The sequence below is a fragment of the Pituophis catenifer genome, unplaced genomic scaffold (genome assembly GCF_029215685.1).
Source record: "Pituophis catenifer annectens isolate HBS135680 unplaced genomic scaffold, rPitCat1.0.hap2 SCAF_7, whole genome shotgun sequence".
Classification (NCBI taxonomy): Eukaryota; Metazoa; Chordata; class Lepidosauria; order Squamata; family Colubridae; genus Pituophis; species Pituophis catenifer.
This window is the reverse complement of record NW_027256887.1, coordinates 44,834,360-44,855,654: the sequence shown is the minus strand read 5'-3', so window position 1 is coordinate 44,855,654 and position 21,295 is coordinate 44,834,360. Positions and strand designations below refer to the sequence as shown.

Here is a 21,295-nt window from a genome sequence, read left to right as displayed (position 1 = left end):
TTTCTTTTCTTTTGGTTTTTCCTTTTGTTTTAAAATAGATCACTTGGTTACATATCTCCACAGCATGGCTGACTAGGTAGAGTTGGTGTAGTCATAACTAAGTCTTTTGAGGGCTAATTTACCTTCCCCTCTCTAGGATTAATTGAATGGGGTCATTTACTTTTATTGGTGTTTCCACAACATCCTAATTATCCTTCCCTGTTGATTTAGCTTTTTGTAGGAACAAAGCCACTGTGGTTTCAAGAATAAATGCTCAATTTGTTCAATAGTCTCATCAGAATAAAGACAACTCCCACAAGCTTTTTCCTCAGTTTGAAGTCTCTCATTAAATGTCAAATTCTAAATAATATAGCTCAGTGGCAGATGGAATGGAACTGTGCTCAGCACTTAAAGCATACCTCTTCTAACACCAACTCAGTAGCTTGCAGACACAAACAGAGAAAAGTAAAAAAAAATTAAAATAACACATTGGCCTGAAAAACTAGCATACAAGCTATGAAACCAGGCTCACTTAGGAAAGAAATGCTTTTTACTTATGAGTAATGTCATAGCTCAGTTGGTAGACAACACATATGAAGTCTTTTTCAACCATAGCACTACAACTAACCATATCTGTAATGTGTTTCTTCACAATTTTGGTCAAAGCAGCATCACTAACTCCTTTTCAAAATGCAGTTCCTCATAAAACCTCAATATTGTGAGAGTATTTCTTTTCCCTCCCCCCAGCTCCACAGCCAGTCCTTCAGCTTCGTGTGAAGCATGCTAATGAATCATCTCTAACAATCATGTGGGCGACCCCTCAGTCTGACTGGGATCACTATGTGGTTTCACTGGGACACCGGTCCCTCACAATCATTAACAGGGCCCTGGCTAAGGAAGCCAAAGAGTTCACTTACACCGATCTGTCTCCTGGACGAAAGTACACTGCTAATGTCACCACCATAAGTGGGGATTTGAGTAACTGGACTTCAATTGTGGGTCATACAGGTACCATACTATCGACATATTATTGGTTCTGATTTTTTTTTAAAAAAAACTAACTACCTTGTATGGTTTTCCTTAGTCGTTGCTTTTCAAACTTCATGTCTTCTATAAAACAGAAATTATGTCTACTCAGAATATACAAATCATGAAGAGCTAGATTTGATCCAAAGCCATGTATAGCTCATAGACCAGAAGTGGGACTGGCAACTTGGTGGTTAAATGAAACCATGATTGTGTTTATGTTCTTACTTCAGTTTTCTGGTCTATGCTTTATAAACCTGAAAAGATCTCGTAAATGTGAAAATTTGTCATAAATTTTTTCCATCACCATTGCAACTCTGGACAGTTGCTAGGTGAGGCAGTCTCTAAATAAGGACTACTTCTATCTAGCACTCTGCTCCCATTGTAGTCAACCAGATATTTGCAATTTCAATTTCAATTTTGTTTATCAGCATACTGTTTCTGATGCTGGAGATAAATGTCTCGCCATCACAACAAGTAGCCCCTGATAAATTGATGCTTTATGAATTTGTCACTTTAAAGCAATTCAGTTGGCAGTTATCAGTACATCTTGTGGTAGTGAATCAAATCTATCATATCATCTTACTCACATTTTTGCCTCTAAAGGCATATCAATATGGTAACATTTCCCTAGAGAGGAATTACTTTAGAACCAATCATTTTCCTTGCCTTTTTTCTGCACATTTTCTAGCTGTCCAATAGTTAGTTTCTATATCTAGTATATTCTGAGAATTGTAATACCTGGGATCTGTTTAAAGGCTTTACAATATTAGCAGCTTGATTTTGCACATGGGATATGTTTTTATAGCATTTATTTGATATGTTGATATTGTTCTTGAACTGTCACAACTGCAATATATCTGTCTTGGTCAATTTTTGCCCATAAGATATAAATACATATATGCAACATTAAGAAGTTTTGCCCCAGTGCACATCACGGTTTGCTTGTTTACACTGAACTTTAATTGCATGCCATTACATGTTCCTCCATTTTGAAAAGATCCTTTTGCAAATTTTCACCACCACTTTTTTTTAAGCCATCCTTAATCGCTGGTTTTATGTGCAAATACAATCACCTCACTCCTCACCCATGACTTTACATTCCTTAATTATTAAATTATAAAGTTCAGCTTATTGCAAACTGCAGTATTTACATATTCCATTGTAATAACTATAGAATTATTCTTACATCTGCTTCTTTAATTAGTTTCTGCCCATAAGCAGATCTGTCCTCTTATGCTGTGACTTTTATTTAAGAATTCTTAGTGAAAAACTTCATTGAAAGGCTTTTGAAGTAAACTGCAAGTAAACTATATTCATTGGATCATGCTATCCATTTGATTTTTGGAAATTTTTACAGTTGGCTTGCATCAAAATGGCATTTTCATTCATTTTCATGTAGGCTCCTGTAAGGAATAAAAATGCTGTAACCAGTGCTCTTTTTAATAAATCAGTATTAATAAACTGAAGAGATCTGCCTATACTTGGCAAAAGTATGCGAAATGTTCCAGTCTCCAGTAATAAAATTGATTCTAAGAGCTTTTGTTCACAAGAGACCAATAATTTTCAAATTTCAGACGTTCAAACCATTTGAACATATAACCATGTACAAGTAGTCCTCAACTTACAGAAGTTTGTTTAGTGACCATTCAAAGTTACAACAGCACTGAAAGAAGTGACTTATGACCATTTTTCACACTGACAACCGTTGCAGCATCCCATGGTCATGTGATCAAACTTCAGACACTTGGCCACTGACTTATTTTTGATGGTTGCAATATCTCGGGATAATGCAATCAACTTTTGAGTCCTTCTGACAAAACAATGGGAAAGCTAGATTCACTTAAGAACCCTGTTATTAATAAATTGCAGTGATTCACTTAACAAATGTGGCAAGAAAGGCCATAAAATAGGACAAAATTCACTTAACAAATGTCTCACTTAGCAACAGAAATTGCTATTCAATTGTGAATAGCAAGTTGAGGGCTACCTATATTTTGTTAATTTATTGATACTAACCATACTTTTAAGAACCTCTTTATGGATTTTACTGTTATGATTTTGAACTTTTATGTAAATATAAACCATAATTTAATTCATTAACCATAATGCTGATCTTCCAGTTCCAGCACAAGTGATGAGCTTAAGTGTAGCAAACCAAGGAACAACCAACAGTCTATTCACCAACTGGATAAGGCCAAAAGGAGATGTAGATTCATACCAAGTGTTGGTCATTCATGAAAATGTTGTCATAAAAAATGACACAGTTTCCAGTGATACCGATAAGTACCACTTCCAATCCTTAAAACCTGGAGGACTCTATTCAGTGGTTGTTACCACTGTTAGTGGAGGAATATCTTCCAGACAAGTGATTGCTGAAGGAAGAACAGGTAGGTCGATAATGTATACATTTATTCATGAGTGAATATATTAAGAAGATTGTGTCATGTCTGTCCTTCAGAGAGGAAACCAAATCAGCAATACTTTAAAATAGTGGTCAGGTGGCTTCTGACTTACTTGTTGGGGTAGAAGCTGCTTGGTTGGACTTGGGTAGGAGACTAACAAGTCAAACAATGTCTGGAAAAGTCTAGTGACTGGACCAGCACTTATAAAATAACTCTGGAAAAAAGGCAATGGAAATCGATTCCATATTGCTCCATATTTGAATCCATTAAATCATCAGGAATAAATCTCAGCTGGGATAATAGTAGTTATTGGGGATTAAAATGTCCAATGGTGGTTGTGGAGGAAGTGATGATGATAACTGAAAATGTCTTCTTCTTAAAGAAAAATATTCCTCGATTCTTGAATGTGTTAGAACAGCCATTTCTAACTTGGTGCCCAATAATCATGGCTGGGGTATAGAACTAGCCAACATGTCTGGTGACAGTTGGTTGAATAACATTTGTGAGGTTGTGGTTTGCTTTACAAGGCTAAGGACTCCGAAGCATTCTTCAAATGGAGCATAGAGTGAGGTAAGAAAAAGAAAGCTTTACTTTTTTCTTGAAAGATAACGTGTGAGTATAATTACAGGTCAATAGCCAGTTTGATGTGGTAGTTAAGGCACTGGAGTAAAAACTGATATATTCTGAATTCTAGTTCTGCCTTAGGCATGAAGCCAGCTGGGTAACTTTCAGCTAGTTACTTCTCAACCCTAAGAAATGGGCAGTAGCAAACGTCTTCTGAAATCTTGCCTTAACACTGCAGGGATTTGTCCTGGCAGCCACCAGAAGTCGGGGGTGGGTTCCACTTACCTTCGCTACCGGTTCACTCTCGTGAACGCACGCGCGCTCTGCACACGTGCATTGCTTCTGCGCATGCACAGAACCTTCTGCACATGCGCAGAGCATCTTTGATGATGTCTGGGCAGGTGGGCAGAGCCTCCCGCCGCCGCCACTACCAGGGCAAACCAGGAGCAACCCACCACTGCCAGAAGTCAACACTGACTTGAAGGCAATCTCTCTGCCCACCCTCATCCCTCCCCCCCCCCAAAAAACCCCAGATTAAATTATTTTTTCAGATCTTCTGAAAATTCACCTGACCACACAAATTGAAACTGTTTTCTTTGGATTGACATTTTTCAGTATTTTCAAATGAAAATAATGAAAGATTTGTTCATCGATCTTTATTCACATTTGTATCAGGGATTGTCCAGTCTTCAACTTACGTAAAAACATGCCATCATGTACACACTCTTTCCTTTTAAGAATAAAGTTGATTTGATTTTTAAAATGGAGATTTCAGAACAACATATAATGAGCACTCACGAACTTTTGACTTTTAAGAAAACTGGACAGTCATCTGGTGAATTTCTTAAGTGATAGGTAGAATGCTTGAATTAATGCTTTTCAATTACAGAATGTATATATTTAAAAAGCCTAAATTTTAGTAGAGTCAGGAATTTTAAGGATATATAATTTTATTATATGATTCAGGTAATTATTGAAAAAAACTTGAAAAACAAGCGTGAAAAGAATTAAACTTCATTCTCAGATAAAATGTTCATAAGTCTTTCCACTAGAGGGCAGGCAACTTCAAAATTTATAAATGATGTATGTATCAATGTTTGCTCTGCAACATTCTGTGAAAGTGAGGCATTATGTTGCAGCAGCTCCAAAAGTTTGGCTGATCATTTTGCTTTTCTATGGATGAACAACTGTAAATAAGATTCCTTGTATTTATTTGTGTGTGTATGCCTTTAATTAGTGTTTAGTGCCTAAGCTCTATATAAATTCCTTTTATCTGCAAGAATTGCTGATTCAATAACTACTATTGTACTAGCAACATAAGTGCAAAGTAACTTTTTTCTTCTGGATGTCCAAAACATTTAATTAAGTTTGTAGAAGAGAGTATTGTGAATGTCATAATCAGCATCAAGGTTACAGGGCTGTTTTAGCCCCCATCCCAGGATTGTTTTAAACTAAACTAATTTCCCCCAATCTGCAGTGTCCCATATAGGGACAATGGAGGCTTCACCCTTCATTTCTACTGTACAGTATAAACAATATGTAGAGCAGAATAAGTTATCTCTGCTTTTCTCTCTGTTTTATTTTTCATTTCCTTGTGGCCACACAGCAAAATATAGTGGGGCAGAAGGACTAAGCACCTCCTTTCTCTACCTGGGGTAACAGTGATCCCAATCAGCCCATAGCATTTTTAGTTCATTTTTTCTCCATCACATTAGTTGGGCGGGGGGGGGGGTGGACGGAGGCTGTCATCTACTGGAGGGAGAATGAAGTAGAGAGAAAGGGCACCATTTTCAAAACACTTTTTGTATTGATTTTTCCACTCAGTGTCTGCTTCAGCCTCATCCTACGATTCTAATGTCCCTCCCCACAACAAATTATCCCTAGGGCAGTATTTCTCAACCTTGGAAGCTTGAAGATGGGTGGACTTCAACTTCCAGAATTGAAGTCCACCCATCTTCAAGCTACCAAGATTGAGAAACACTGCCCTAGGGGAATTGATTCTCAGTAGAAAAAGAGAGAATCCCCTTGCCTTGGTTTTCTAGATCACAGGTGTCAAACTCGCCCCATCACGTTGCTGTCATGTGATATTATACGACACTTTTCCCATTCATGGAGCTGGGCTGGCCAGTTTGACATCCCTGATCTAGATGAAGGAAGCTCTACGCCTCCAGAAGAACAGTGGTACAGGTAGTCCTAGGCTTACAATGACAGTTGGGACCAAAATATCGGTTGCTAAGTAAGGCGGTTAAGCAAGTTGCACTCAATTTTATAATCTTTTTTCCACTGTTGTTAGGCAAATCACTGCTAAAAGAATCATGAGGTCCCTAAGTGAATCTGGCTTCCCCCAGTGACTTTGTCAGAAACCAGCTGAGAAGGTTAGAAATGGGGATCAGGTGACTCTGGGATGCTGCAACAGTCATAAATACATGCCAGTTGCCAGCACCCAAATTTTTATCATGTGACTATGAAGATGTTACGATAGTTGTAAGTGTGAAGACTAGTTGTAAGTCACTATTTTCAATGCCATTATAACTTCTAACGGTTGCTAAATGAACGATTGTAATTCAAGGACTACCAGTAGTTTTCTGCAGAAAAAGAATGAAGAATCTCATGGAAACTTAAAAACTAACAACTAACTTTGCATAAACTTTCTCAGATCAGAGTTCCACTTCAGGACTGGGATCTAAAAATGCTTATGCACATACACATTTTTGTCATTTTTCGGTGTCACAAAATTCTCTGTTGTTATAAATTTGGACCTTATCAGGAAACTTTCTCTGAACACCTGGTAAACTGAGAACTTTCTGTTGCTTTGATGTACAGTTCCTTCCAGTGTAAGTGGAGTCACGGTGAACAATTCAGGGCGGAGTGATTATTTGAGTGTTTCCTGGCTGCCAGCTGCAGGGGATGTGGATAGCTACATGGTGACACTCTCTCATGGAGGTCAGGCTGTTCATATCGTCACCATTGCAAAATCCACCAGCGAGTGCTCCTTCAACACTCTCACACCAGGTCGTCTCTATGATGTGACAATAACAACCAGGAGTGGGAAATACGAAAACCAGTCTTTTGGTCAAGAAAGAACAGGTAAACAACAGCTGAAAGAAGACGTTTGAATATATTTAGCTAACTATGGATCTACAATACCATAGCTATTGTAAAAGCTTCTAGGTATGTTTGAGATAAACACACATGCACGCACACATGCATGTATTGTCTCTCCATGAGCTGTATGCTATATAACTGGGATGGCGAACCTATGGCACGTGTGCCTGAGGTGGCACTCAGCGCCCTCTCTGTGGGCACGCAAGCTGTCATCCCAGTTCATCTCCACTGCACATGCATGCACGCTTCCTGCCAACCAGCTGGTCTTCAGGTCTCTGCCATGTTTGCATGGGGGGGAGCATGCGAGGGGGCTGCGCACATGCATGGAGGGGAGGGCACATGTGGGAAGTGTGCATATGTGAGGGGCACGTGCGGGGGCAGGGTGCATGCACAAGGGGCAGGGCGCATGTGCGGGGGCCATGCCGGCATGTATAGGGTGCATGCGCAGGGGCCACACATGCGTGTGCAAGGGGTAGGGCATGTATGGGGGGTGCGTGCATGTGCAGGGGTGGGACGCATGTGTGGAGGCCACACGTGCATGCATGGAGGTGGGGCACATGTGCGGGGGTAGCATACATTGCATTTTGGGGGTCCACGTGCTTTGGACACTTGGTCCAAAAAAGGTTAGCCATCACTGCTATATAACGTTAAGAAAGGAACAAGTACCAAGCTTTGCTCTTAAGTGAATAGCAAAATATTGTTTGAACTGAGAATGAGAAATGAGTGGGAGGGGGGAGAGAGAGAGAGAGAGAAAGAAAAGAGAGAATGAGAGAGAGAGAATGAAAGAGAGAGAGAGAGAGAGAGAGAGAGAAAATGAGAGACAGAGAGAGAATGAGAGAGAGAATGAGAGAGACAGAGAATGTGAGAAAGAGACAGAATGAAAGAGAGAGAAAGAGAGAGAGAAAGAAAGAGTCAGGGAATCAGAGAGAGAATGAGAGAGAATGAGTGGGAGAGAGAGAAAGAGGGGGGAGAGAGAAAGAGAGAATGAGAGAAAGAGTGGAAGAGAGAGCGGGGAGAGAAAGAGAGAAAGAGAGAGTAGGGAGAGTGCCTGAAGGACCTCATCCCATCACTGGGAGTCCAGGCACTTTAAGCGGCGCACTGGATTCATATTAGTGGTCTGCAGGATTTAAAATTATGAACTTGGTGGTCCCAGAGGTCCAAAAGGTTGGGGACCCCTGATTTAAAGTGTACTCCAAAACTGACTATGCATTTACTGTTTGAGTCAGGAGAAGAAGTAGTGAATAGCTGTGTTCTGGCCAGTTAATTAGTGGTGAATTGGGGGTGGGGGTGGTAGGTGGGACTCAGGTGGTGAGCAATTTTGTCCTGGCCAATTGGCTGGCAGTGTTGTGAATAGTCTCTGGCCAGCTGACTGGCTGTCAATTTGGAAAAAAGTAGAACTCAGCCAGCATGAACATTATGACTGTGAAACATAGAGAGCTGCAGTTAACCACCTCGTAGACATCCATGGACCACTGGTGATTCATGGATCATAATTTGAAAAGGCTGTTTCAGCAGCTGCATGGTTATGTTAAGTGGACAAATATAGTTGGAAAATTGAAATGCAATAATTGCTGGTTGCAACAATGTAATCAAAGCATATATATATAAATACACACACACACACATATATGCATGTACATACACATACACATACACATACACATACACATACACATACACATACACATACACATACACATACATATACATATACATATAATACACAGTGATTAATATAGTGACTACAATCCCATCATTTTGATTTAGGCAACAACATATTATACAACTGTTGAAGCTTGACACCTCATTTTATTAATTCATACCACAGCCCTGGGACATTCATATAGACGATGATAAAAGTAGGATTTTGCTCAGTTTTTACATATCCAAACAAATCTTTCTGGCCTAGATAAGAAGGCTCATTTGTAATGTTAGTAGCTCAATAATTACTGGCGTAGAACCAGATACTCATCAGCTGCTATCTACACAGCACAAGACTATGTCTATCAGGATAAATTTTACCATATATGATAGGTCAGAATGCTTATCCTTTCTTTAGAATTGACCTATACCAATTCCTTTCTCAAATTATTTTGAGTGTGTGTTGACATTTACTGTATCAGATATAACGGCACACTGAAATATGTTTTATCTTTTCAGTTCCTTCAAATGTCCAGGGACTCACGGTGAGCAATTCTGCAAGAAGTGACTATTTAAAGGTATCCTGGCTACATGCCACTGGAGATTACGACAGTTATGAAGTGATCATCAAGCACAACAATGATTTCATTCAAACGAAAACTGTCCCCAAGGATGTCAACGAATGTGTATTCACTAACCTGATTCCAGGAAGGCTTTACAGTGTAACTGTTTGCACAAGGAGTGGAAAATACGAAACCAGTGAAAGGGCCAACGGAAGGACAGGTAAGTGAATGTTCAAGGATAATGCAAATAAGTTATACTTTAAAATTAAAACTGCAATTTAAATATTACACATCTGAACTGAGGATCTTATTAATTGGACTGATTATTAAGGACTGTTTTCCTATGTAAAGAAAGATCAATACCATAATTCAAGTGCCTGTCTTATAATTCTATGATCATGGCCTGGTATAAATTAAAACAGGTTCTAGAATCAAAGTGATGCCACTCTGGAACTTATCACAGTAAACTCATGTGGTTGTACTTATATTCATCTGTTAGACCTTTGCAATGTCTTTACTTCCAAGATGAATAGTTGTATGGCTTTAGCAACTAGGAAAATAGGTATTAACTTTCAGTCTCCTGAAGAAACACTATTTTGCCCAGTGAGTAACATTCTTCGTTTCAAGAATGTCCTGGATCAGGCTTTCCCAAGCTGCTGTATCTATCAATTCTAGGACATAGAGGTGGCATCCAGTTTGGAAAGATAGTTCTGAATACTTATAGAAATCTTACTCTAGATTTAGTAAGGCTGTGTTCAGTGAAAAATACGCGCAAATTAAACATAAGATATGTGTGTGTGCATGCATGCCTATGTACATTTATGATAAATAAGTTCTGGAAAGAAAGAGGTAATATTCTCTCCCATCCTACAGCATTTTCTGTAAAAATATCTCTACGCATTCTTAAGAAACAAATTGAGTCATAGCATGCTACCATGTTTCCCTGAAAATAAGACCCTGTCTTATATTTTTTTGAACCCTGAAATAAGCACCTGGCCTTATTGCCATGCGCTCAAAAGCCTGATTGGGCTTATTATCAGGGGATGCCTTATTTTTGAAGAAACAGAATAGTGCTTAACCTCATTTCTCAGAAAGAGTATGTAGAATCTTTTAATGTTTTTAAAAGATATGTTCAACATTTTCCCTAAATAAAGGAATCTAGATTATATCATCTCATTTATGAATGCCTTGTCAAAAAACACTATTGTGTTATAAAAGACGTATCAATTGGTTTAGGTTAGTTAAATATTTCTATTAAGGTACAATGCAAGTAATTAAAATTCATGCACACTCAAAAATATATGTATTTCAAAATGATTGAAATCATTTCTGAATGTATGCACAGGTAGTCCTCAACTTATGATCACAATTGAGCCCACAATTTCAGTTGCTAAGTGAGACACTTGTTAAGTGAGTTTTGCCTGATTTTACGACCTTTCTTGCCACAGTTGTTAAGTGAATCACTGCAGTTAGTAACACAACTCTTAAGTGACTCTGGCTTCCCCATTGACTTAGCTTGCAACCGACATAAATATGAGTCCGTGCCAAGCATCTGAATTTTGATCACGTAACCATGGAAATGCTGCAATGGTCGTAAGTGTGAAAATGGTTATATCTCACTTTTTCAATGCCCTTGTAACTTTGAATGTCACTAAACAAAGTCTAGGACTACCTGTATTAGCCCAGTTATCATAGGGAACAAGAGTATATGTAGCTCTCCATAGGTAAATGAATAGATTGGTGAAGATGGGCCCTTTTCTGTACCAATCACATTAATCGTGGCTAAAGAAATGGCAGTCCTCCTAGTGATGAAATCCTCCTTGGATCGCCACTGATTCATTGCCTGCGCATGCACAGTGTGCACCAAACGCGCGCTTTGTGCAGAAAAAGACTTTACTAGGTAAGTAGAACAGCGAAGGGGGGAAATTTCCTGCTTTCTAGCGAAGGTAAACCACGTGGCACAGCTGATCATCGGAAATACCGGTTTGGATGAACCGGTATTTTTTTTACTACCGGTTTGCCCGAACCGGAGCAAACCAGTAGCATTTCACTCCTGAATCCTCCCCTTTGCAAGAGGTTTCTTCTTCTTTCTGTTTAATGCTCTTAGGCTTTTAGTTCAGTTCAGTAAAAAGATCCCTAATTATCACCCAGTAGGCTAATTATAGGGTTTTTTTATAATAAGTTCTTGATGGCTAATAATAGTTGTGGTCTTATTTAAAAGCTGATTGAAATGAGTAAACTGCTATTTAAGACTGGTTGTGTTTGTGTGTATGTGTATGTGTATGTATTACCTGACACTGTCCTTTCCCTCATTCTTCAGTTCCAGAATCAGTAAAAGAGTTGACTCTTAGTGACAGAAGCACTGAAGATTTATATATTACTTGGTCCAAAGCTGATGGAGATGTTGATCAGTATGAGATCCAGCTTCTGTTCAATGACATGAAAGTTTTTCCATCTCATCACCTTGAAAATACTGTTGAATCATTCAAGTTTACATCCCTCACTCCAGGACGCCTTTACAAAATTGTTGTCATGACAATAAGTGGTGAAGCACAGCGTTCTACTTTCATAGAAGGATTGACAGGTTAGGAAAAAATATATCAAAAGACTTCTGAACTTGCCTCTGTTGAGTGCTGAATGCATGCAGTATGATGTAGCATGGGTGTCGGCAACCCATGGCTCCAGAGCCACATGTGGCTCTTGGGCCCTCTGCTGTGGCTCCCTGTCAGGTGATCCCACCACTGGCTGGCCCTGCCCCTCACCCTCCCTTCCCAGTCACTCCTCACCTGGCCTGAGAAGGTAAGGGTGGCAGCAGGGTTCCACCTGATTCTCTAGTGCCTCACTCTTGCTTGGGCTTCTTCTAGCCCTTGTTGGTGCTGGACATGCCTCGGTCACTTGGGGAGACACGCAACCTGCTCTCCACCCCGAGACACTGGCCCAACCCGACCATGGCCAACACCGGCCTTGCTAACATGAGGGCTGGCGGGATGGAAATGGGATCTGGGAGGAGGGGATGACAGAAAGGGGGACAGGCCAGCAGCGCCAGCCGCAGCTTTAAAACTTGCATGGGGGATCCTAACCCTAACCCTAACCCTAGCCCATCAGCCAGTCTCCCCCTCTCTCTGCATCTGTGTGTGTGTGTGTGTGTTTGTGTGTGTGTGTTTGTGTGTGTGTGTGTATCTCTGTATCTCTTGCTCTCTTGCTCTCTGTGTCTCTGTGTCTGTGTCTCTTCTCTCTCTCTCCTTGGGGCTCTTCACAACTCCTTTTCTTTCTTCTTGGCAACTTTTTGGAAATCCGGTCTGGCTGAGGAACGAGCATGAGCCATGGCAGAGGCTTCAATTCAGACAACCCCCCTCCTCCTCCTCTCATGACCCCCTGGCCAGCTGTGGCAGGGAGCAGGGAGACCCTCCTGAAGCAAGCGGGTGCTTGCCCCGTGCATGCCTTTGCTGTGCTTTGGCCGAGCCCAGCAGCTTGCTTGAGGAGGGTCTCCCCACTCATGCGCACCCTTCCAGTCCTGCCACAGCTGGCCAGGGGGTCACAAGAGGAGAAGGAGGGGGAGGAGGAGGAGGAGGGTTGCCTGAAGGGAAGCCTCCACCGCAGCTCGCGCTCATTCCTCAGCCAGACCGGATTTCCAAAAAGTTGCCAAGAAGAAAGAAAAGGAGTAGCGAAAAGCCCCAAAGAGAGCTCTCTGGGTTGGCCCAGCCTTGGCTTTCTGAGAGAGAGAGAAGAAACACAGACAAAAACAGAGAGACACAGAGACAGAGACAGAGATATACACAAACACACACACACACACACACACACACACACACAGAAAGCGAGAGGGGGAGAGAGAGAAGGAGAGAGAGAAATAGAGAGACACACAGAGAGAAATAGACAGAGGGGGGAGATAGAAGGGGAGAGAGAGAGAGAGAGACATAGAAAAACACACAGAGAGAGGGGGAGTGAGAGAGGTGGAGAAAAAGAGAGACTTAGAGAGACACAGAGAGGGGGGAGAGAGAAGAGGAGAGAGAGACATAGAGACACAGAAAGAGGGGGGAGAGAGGGAGAGGGGGTGAGACACAGAGAGGAGGGGAGAGAGAGAGAAAGGGGAGAAGCAGAGAGATGGAAAGAGAGATGGAGAGAGAACAGAGAGATACAGAGGAGGGGGAGAGAGGAAAGAGTGACAGAGAGGGGGAGAGAGACATAGAAAGAGACACAGAAAGAGGGTGAGAGAGAGAGGGAAAGAGAGGGAGAGAGACACAGGGGGAGAGAGAGAAAGCGGAGAAGCAGAGAGGTGGAGAGAGAGATGTAGAGAGAAACAGAGAGAGATACAGAGGAGGGGGAGAGAGGAAAGAGAGACATAGAGAGACACAGAGAGAGATACAGAGAGAGGGGGAGAGAGACATAGAGACACAGAGAGGGGGAGAGGGAGAGGGGGAGAGAGAGGCATAGAGAGAGACACAGAGAGAGGGGGGAAGAGGGGGAGAAAGAGACAGAGAGACACAGAGAGGGGAGAGAGAGAGACATAGAGAGAGATACAGAGAGGGGGAGACAGAGGGGAAGATAGGGGGAGAGATACAGATAGAGAGGGGGAGAGAGATACAAAGAGAGGGGGGAGAGAGGGGAAAATGGGAGATCAAAAAAATATAAGACAGGGTCTTATTTTCGGGGAATGTGGTAGTACTTTAGAAGCTCTGCCTTCATAAAAAGCATTAAGGAATTGGGTAAGGAACTATCTCAGAAACAATGATCCAACAGGTCACAAGCTGTCTAGTAGAACCTAAAAATGAAAGTACACTCTTAACACTGAATTGTATTTGGAGCGGCAGGATTTAAAGTTCACAGCATTGAACACAGCATCCTTCCCATCCCATTTCCATCACATCTACAAGTTTAATTTGCCAGCCTGTTCAGAATCCAGATTTTGAGTATTTATTTTTCGCATTTGCTCATCAATTTACTTTCTGTAAATTCACATTCAAGCACCTGCATTTTTTCTCCAAACTCTTTGGGTTCCCACTTGCCTTCATTATAACCTCTCTTAATGTTTGTTTACAATATTGTCTGGTCCAATTACCTTTCTTTCATGTTTTCTGCAATTTTGAAAATATATGCTATATTAAGGAAACATAAAGTAACTTTCTTATCCATCTTGCCTTTTTGTCTCTTTAGTTCCAAGTGCAGTTAAAAATATTCATATTTCACCTGCCAGAATGATGAACAGTTTGAAAGTGAATTGGACCCCTGGAGGAGGAGATGTTGATTCTTATACTGTCACAATACTTCATCAGAACCATCCCCTTGGTGTCCAGACGGTTTCCAAACATGTATATGAGCACACTTTTAACAAACTAGAAGCCGGGGAGCAGTACATGGTTGTCGTACAGACTAAGAGCGGTTTCCTGCATAACAATTCAACTGCTGTTGGGCGAACAAGTAAGTTCCTTCCTGAAACCATTGGGGCAAACAGTTAAGAAATCTTCATATGTCTGTACATGTCTGCCCTTCTTTGGCAGGCACCTCTTTCGCTCCATCCATTCAGTGACCTATGTGTTTGCTTAATGATTATAACTGGCAGTGCCAAGATTGCAGTCATATAGCGAAGTGGTCATATAGGCATCTGAGGTAACGACCGTTTCCACAATGATCAAAATTCCTGTCTCAACTGTGTCAGTAAGTCAAGGACTACCTGTAACAATTGAAAATTGAGTAAAATGAACAAGATAATAAAAGAGCATTGCTCAGTCACAATAATCAATATCATAAGTAGCTTTTTAAAAATCTGCATAAAGAGAATCTCATATATATTTGAAGCTAGAAAAGAATAGGAGAGAGGGAAGGTATAAATATATAAAACAGCTATGATAAAAGTACTTGAAATTCTGATTAATATGTCTGCTGCAGAGAGATGTTGTTTTTCTTGGCACCAGAACACAAGGGCAACAACTTACCTAAGAGTTTTACTAGATATGACTTATCCAATTCTCTTCATTTTACATCCCATTGTTTTGTTCTCACCTCCCCTGAATAGCCATTTTGTGGCGGCTCAATAGCAGTTCAATAGCAAACATCAATGATTGTAAATACGGTCAAAAATTACCAAAAATTGAACTTGGAATTCTCAATTGTATGGAAAAGCTGTATGGAAAAAACTCATTTGAAATATTACCATTAAACAATTATTTCTAGTTCCTGCTCCTGTTCAGCAACTGCAAGCAGACAATGAATATAGCAGTTATTCATTGATGGTGACATGGAATGGTGCTCCTGGGGTATCTGAACGTTATGACATCCTCCTGTTGACTGAGCATGGTGTCCTTCTACACAATAAATCAGAACCAGCCACTGCTAAACAGCATAAATTTGAAGATTTAACACCAGGCAAAAAATATAGAATACAGATGTTCACTGTCAGCGGTGGTCTCTTCAGCAGCCGGGCAGAAACTGAAGGCCAAACAGGTACTTCAACACTTCTCCTAGGAAATAACAACAATCTGTTGTCGAAGATCTGTTGAACTTTAATTAAATTTAGATTGCATCATGAATATTTGTATAGTTCTTTGCTAATTGAATTTTTATTATTTTAGCTAATCTCTCAGCTATGGAAGCAATATATAAATAAAATATGCCAACAAATCTGCCAGTATTTCAACTGTCCAAATAATTTCTCATATGAGATTTCAGTTAATTTTGAGTGGTCTATAAATGCTGGTAAATATCCATAACAGGTTTACCCTGGTTTATTTTTCTTGATTATGAGAAGCCTCCATATAAACTAAAGATGTGTGAATATTTCAAGTTAGAAGTACTTTGAATTCAAAATGTTAAATATATTCTACTACAAGTGGGATTTGAATTTTTCCAGGGACATAAAATTTATATATATATATCAAATCCCTGGAAATGTTTCCTTTAATTTGGAACATAGATAGGTCTTTTTTTTTCTTTGCTGGCTTTCTTATTGGTTGGGTACACTACTATTTTTATAATGTACTCCTTATATATCAATCTCAATAATTAGCTCTTCCAGGAGAAAAAGCCCAGCATCATTACATAGTAAGTAACAGTTAAATGTCCCAACGTATTGTATTATCTTATTTCTCTGTCCCTTACATGCACACATATATGCATTAGTTTAGCTTGGCTTGGCTTGGCTGGTTTTTTTAAATGGCAGCCATTGTCCTTGCTCTACTCTTTCCTGTAGTTGGGTCTCCTATCCTATTGCCAACTTATACAGTAATTTGAGTGTAGGTATGATAGTTGTATTTTTAATTTAGTTGGAAATATGTATTAGAGAACTACAGCCAGCATTTCTCTTAGGGACCAATCACTTTTGTAGATGTGTTCTGGCTATAATAGGAATCCACTATCACTGGAATGGACCTTTTTCTTCTTCACTGACAGACATTTTAACTATGACCCAGAAATATGCACATATAACCATGATGTGTCAACTTTCAATGACAAAAGAAAAAGGAAATTCATTTCCTCTTAAAAAGAAAGGGCTTCAATAATTTAAAAATGCCTATGTTTCTAAACTGCCATATCAAAGCCAACCTAAAAGAGTCCACACTACTTTAATGTTTTAACTTCACATCCATCAAATTTCACAAAAATGAATCAGCCGTTTTAATTTTATGAACAGCTGAATGTTCAGGAAATAAATGATGGCATATGCAAAATTAGGTCCATCTTATATATAAAGACTTACCTGTCTACATATAAAAAGCTGCATTAGACAGAGCCTATACTCACTTTGAACACTTTTTTTTTATTCTTTAACATAACATTCTTGGGACCGTCGTATAAAAAAAATGACTTAAGCATGTATGTGTTGAAATTGCAGATAGAAAACCCATTGATTTTTAATTGTGAGGTCCTTTGTGCTCTCTGGCCCTGATTATTTTCTTGCAGATGTTTCATTACCCAAACTAGGTAACGTTATCAGTGCAGGTATTATCTAGTTTTGGTAACAAAACGTCTACAAGAAAACAACCAAGCACCAAGGACTCCTCATTTCAACCATGAACTACAAATATTATCCTCTAACAGTCGAGGATACTATACCAACTGTTCCTTTTAGGTTTTACAAACCACTTTGATTATGGCTCAAGGATTACTATGATGAATAATATATAAATAAATGCATCTGGGGACTATTTTCTAGTTTATGCATGATTATGTAAATTTTATGATTAATTTTTTTTAGTTTGTAATAGCCAGGAATTGATCAGGTTATAATGGCATTTATTTCCAGCTAATTTTATAAAAGGCAACACATGGATATTTAATGTGTCGATACAGTTTTTTAGATTATTCAAAGGTCACTCTCTTTTCTGATTTCAGCTCCTGCAGCTGTCACAAATCTGAAAGTTACAGAACGTACCACTGGACGCTTGTCATTCAACTGGACTACTTCTCTGGGAGAATTTGATAAATATGATATTTTTTTGTATAATCCAGACACATCTCTTCAGGACAGAAATTCAGGAAACCAGAATCTCCAAAAGTATTCCTTCCAGAATTTGGTGCAAGGCAGACTGTACAAAATTGTGATTGTTACTCACAGTGGCAAGCTTACCAAAGAAGCGTTCATTTTTGCAAGAACAGGTAAACCTTCCATGAGCTAATCCATCTACAGAAAAATGGACTCTGAAATCATCAGTGGGTTAGTTGAAATGTGAAAAGCTATTATTTATAGACCTGCTAGTAAACAATATCACAGTTGCTGTAGTTCTTCCTACCTGCATTACAACTTTACAGACAATGGGAAAGTTCAGATATTATAGTTAAACTATAGTTTAGTGAGGTATAAACAAACCTAGGCTCTACTTAGGCTCCCTCATTTCTAGTTTATATCTCATTATAGCCTTTCTCATGTTTCTTTTTACTGCCCATCTAAAATTTGTTTGGAAACTTTACACTTTACTTTTGATGAATCAAAGTTTTCTTTATCATGTATAATTAAATTAACAGTAGTTAATTTAAACTAGCATGGTTTATAAAACATAACTTAATATTAGCTTGTTGCAATAAAGCATAACTTACCTTTCCCAGTCAAAATCTACAATCCAAAATTAATTAAAACAGAAACAAAACTTATGAAGACATTTTTGTCATCAGATCATCAAAATGAGCAAAAGTCCCCGATCTTAGATTAAAATGTCTTCCTATATCACAAATTTGTGTGACAATCCAGTAGGATAATCCAGAAGATTCTACTTGGTGTTAAATTTTGAGCCTCTTTAAGGCAGCCAATGAGAAGTAAAAAGATGTTTATATTTAGACTTAGACTTAAAATAACTTTATTGTCCCTTTGAATTAATACTAATTGGCATACATTAAAATGAAATTTCATTGCATACAGTTCTCAAAGGATCACCACCTCCAATATTTATTATTTATTTGTTTTATTTGTTTAAATTTCTATACCGCCCTTCTCCAAATAGGACTCAGGGCGGTGCACAGCCTAAGTAAAAACAAAGCATACAAAATTTAAAAAACAGTATTAAAATAATTAAATATTCTGGCCGTAAATTAAAACAACCCAATTTAAAATCAATTTAAAATTTAGCTCAAGCCAGCCCAGCTAGTTGAAATAAATAGGTTTTCAGGGCCCGACGAAAAATCCGGAGGTCTGTTATTATACGTAACTCTGGGGGAAGGTTATTCCAGAGGGTGGGCGCCGTCACAGAGAAGGCTCTCCCCCTGGGGGTCGCCTGCCGACATTGTCTGGCAGACGGCACCCTGAGGAGGCCCACTCTGTGCGAGCGTACTGGCCGGTGGGAGGCTATTGGTGGCAGTAGGCGGTCTCGTAAGTACCCCGGCCCTAAGCCATGGAGCGCTTTAAAGGTGGTCACCAACACCTTGAAGCGCACCCGGAAGACCACCGGGAGCCAGTGCAGCTCACGCAGGAGAGGTGTCACATGGGAGTGCCTCGTCGCCCCCATAATCCCCCGCGCGGCCGCGTTCTGGACCAGCTGGAGCCTCCGGGTGCACCCCAGGGGGAGCCCCATGTAGAGAGCGTTGCAGTAGTCCAGGCGGGAAGTGACTAGTGCCTGAGTGACTGTGCATAGAGAGTCCCGATCTAGAAAGGGGCGCAACTGGCGTATCAGGCGAACCTGATAAAAAGCCCCCCTGGCCACGGCCGTCAAATGGTCTTCTAGAGACAGCCGTGCGTCCAGGAGGACGCCCAAGTTGCGAGCCCTCTCCGTGGGGGCGAGTGATTCGCCCCCAATAGCCAGCGATGGCGTCAGCTGGCTATATCGGGACGCTGGAAGCCACAGCCACTCGGTCTTGGAGGGGTTGAGTCGGAGCCTGTTTCTCCCCATCCAGGCCTGCACGGCCTCCAGGCACTGGGACATCACTTCAAGGGCATCGTTGGGGTGGCCTGGGGTGGAGATGTACAGCTGGGTGTCATCAGCGTACTGATGGAACTCCACCCCGAAGCCACGGATGATCACCCCGAAGCCACGGATGATATACAGGTGAAACTCGAAAAATTAGAATATAATGCAAAAGTTCATTTATTTCAGTAATGCAACTTAAAAGATGAAACTAATATATGAGATAGACTCATTACATGCAAAGTGAGATAGTTCAAGCCTTGATTTGTCATACTTTTGATGATTATATGGCTTACAGCTCATGAAAACCCCAAATTCACAATCCCAGAAAATTAGAATATTGTGAAAAGGTTCAATATTCTAGGCTCAAAGTGTCCCACTCTAATCAGTTAATTAAGCCATAACACCTGCAAAGGGTTCCTGAGCCTTTAAATGGTCTCTCAGTCTGGTTCAGTAAGAATCACAATCATGGGAAAGACTGCTGACCTGACAGTTGTGCAGAAAACCATCATTGACACCCTCCATAAGGAGGGAAAGCCTCAAAAGGTAATTGCAAAAGAAGTTGGATGTTCCCAAAGTGCTGTATCAAAGCACATTAATAGAAAGTTATGTGGAAGGGAAAAGTGTGGAAGAAAAAGGTGCACAAGCAGCAGGAATGACCGCAGCCTGGAGAGGATTGTCAGGAAAAGGCCATTCAAAAGTGTTGGGGACTTTCACAAGGAGTGGACTGAGGCTGGAGTCAGTGCATCAAGAGCCACCACACACAGACAGATCCTGAACATGGGCTTCAAATGTCGCATTCCTCTTGTCAAGCCGCTCCTGAACAACAAACAACAAACAACGTCAGAAGCGTCTTACCTGGGCTAAAGAAAAAAAGAACTAGTCTTGCTCAGTGGTCCAAAGTCCTCTTTTCTGCAAAAGACTAGCTTTTGCATCTCATTTGGAAACCAAAGACCCAGAGTCTGGAAGAAGAATGGAAAGGCACACACTACAAGATGCTTGAAGTCCAGTGTGAAGTTTCCACAGTCTGTGTTGGTTCAGGTGGTGTTGGTCCACTGTGCTTCATTAAGTCCAGGGTCAACGCAGCTGTCTACCAGAAGATTTTGGAGCACTTCATGCTTCCTTCCGCAGACGAGCTTAATGGGGATGCTGACTTCATTTTCCAGCAGGACTTGGCACCTGCCCACACTGCCAAAAGTATCAAAACCTGGTTCAATGACCATGGGATTACTGTGCTTGATTGGCCAGCAAACTCGCCTGACCTGAACCCCATAGAGAATCTATGGGGCATTGCCAAGAGAAAGATGAGAGACATGAGACCGAACAATGCAGAAGAGCTGGAGGCCGCTATTGAAGCATCCTGGCCTTCCATAACACCTCAGCAGTGCCACAGGCTGATAGCATCCATGCCACGCCGCATTGAGACAGAAATTGATGCAAAAGGGGCCCAAACCAAGTACTGAGTACATATGCATGCTTATACTTTTCAGAGGTCCGATGTTGTTCTATGTACAATCCTTGTTTTATTGATTTCATGTAATATTCTAATTTTCTGATATTGTGAATTTCGGGTTTTCATGAGCTGTAAGCCATAATCATCAAAAGTATGACAAATCAAGGCTTGAACTATCTCGCTTTGCATGTAATGAGTCTATCTCATATATTAGTTTCACCTTTTAAGTTG

At 40.4% G+C, this 21,295-nt stretch overlaps 1 protein-coding gene across 1 annotated transcript in view; it reads left to right on the top strand.

Annotated features, from left to right (window-relative positions):
• The window catches only part of PTPRB (protein tyrosine phosphatase receptor type B), a gene marked incomplete at its 5' end in the record, with an annotated part of 87,521 nt that overhangs the window by 36,769 nt on the left and 29,457 nt on the right, over nt 1-21,295 (top strand). Inside the window, 8 exons of the mRNA XM_070947880.1 lie at nt 727-987; nt 3,129-3,395; nt 6,798-7,061; nt 9,240-9,503; nt 11,604-11,867; nt 14,438-14,701; nt 15,455-15,724; nt 17,612-17,875. Of these exons, the coding sequence (XP_070803981.1) occupies nt 727-987; nt 3,129-3,395; nt 6,798-7,061; nt 9,240-9,503; nt 11,604-11,867; nt 14,438-14,701; nt 15,455-15,724; nt 17,612-17,875 (2,118 nt within the window). The remainder of the gene's footprint in view (nt 1-726; nt 988-3,128; nt 3,396-6,797; nt 7,062-9,239; nt 9,504-11,603; nt 11,868-14,437; nt 14,702-15,454; nt 15,725-17,611; nt 17,876-21,295) is intronic.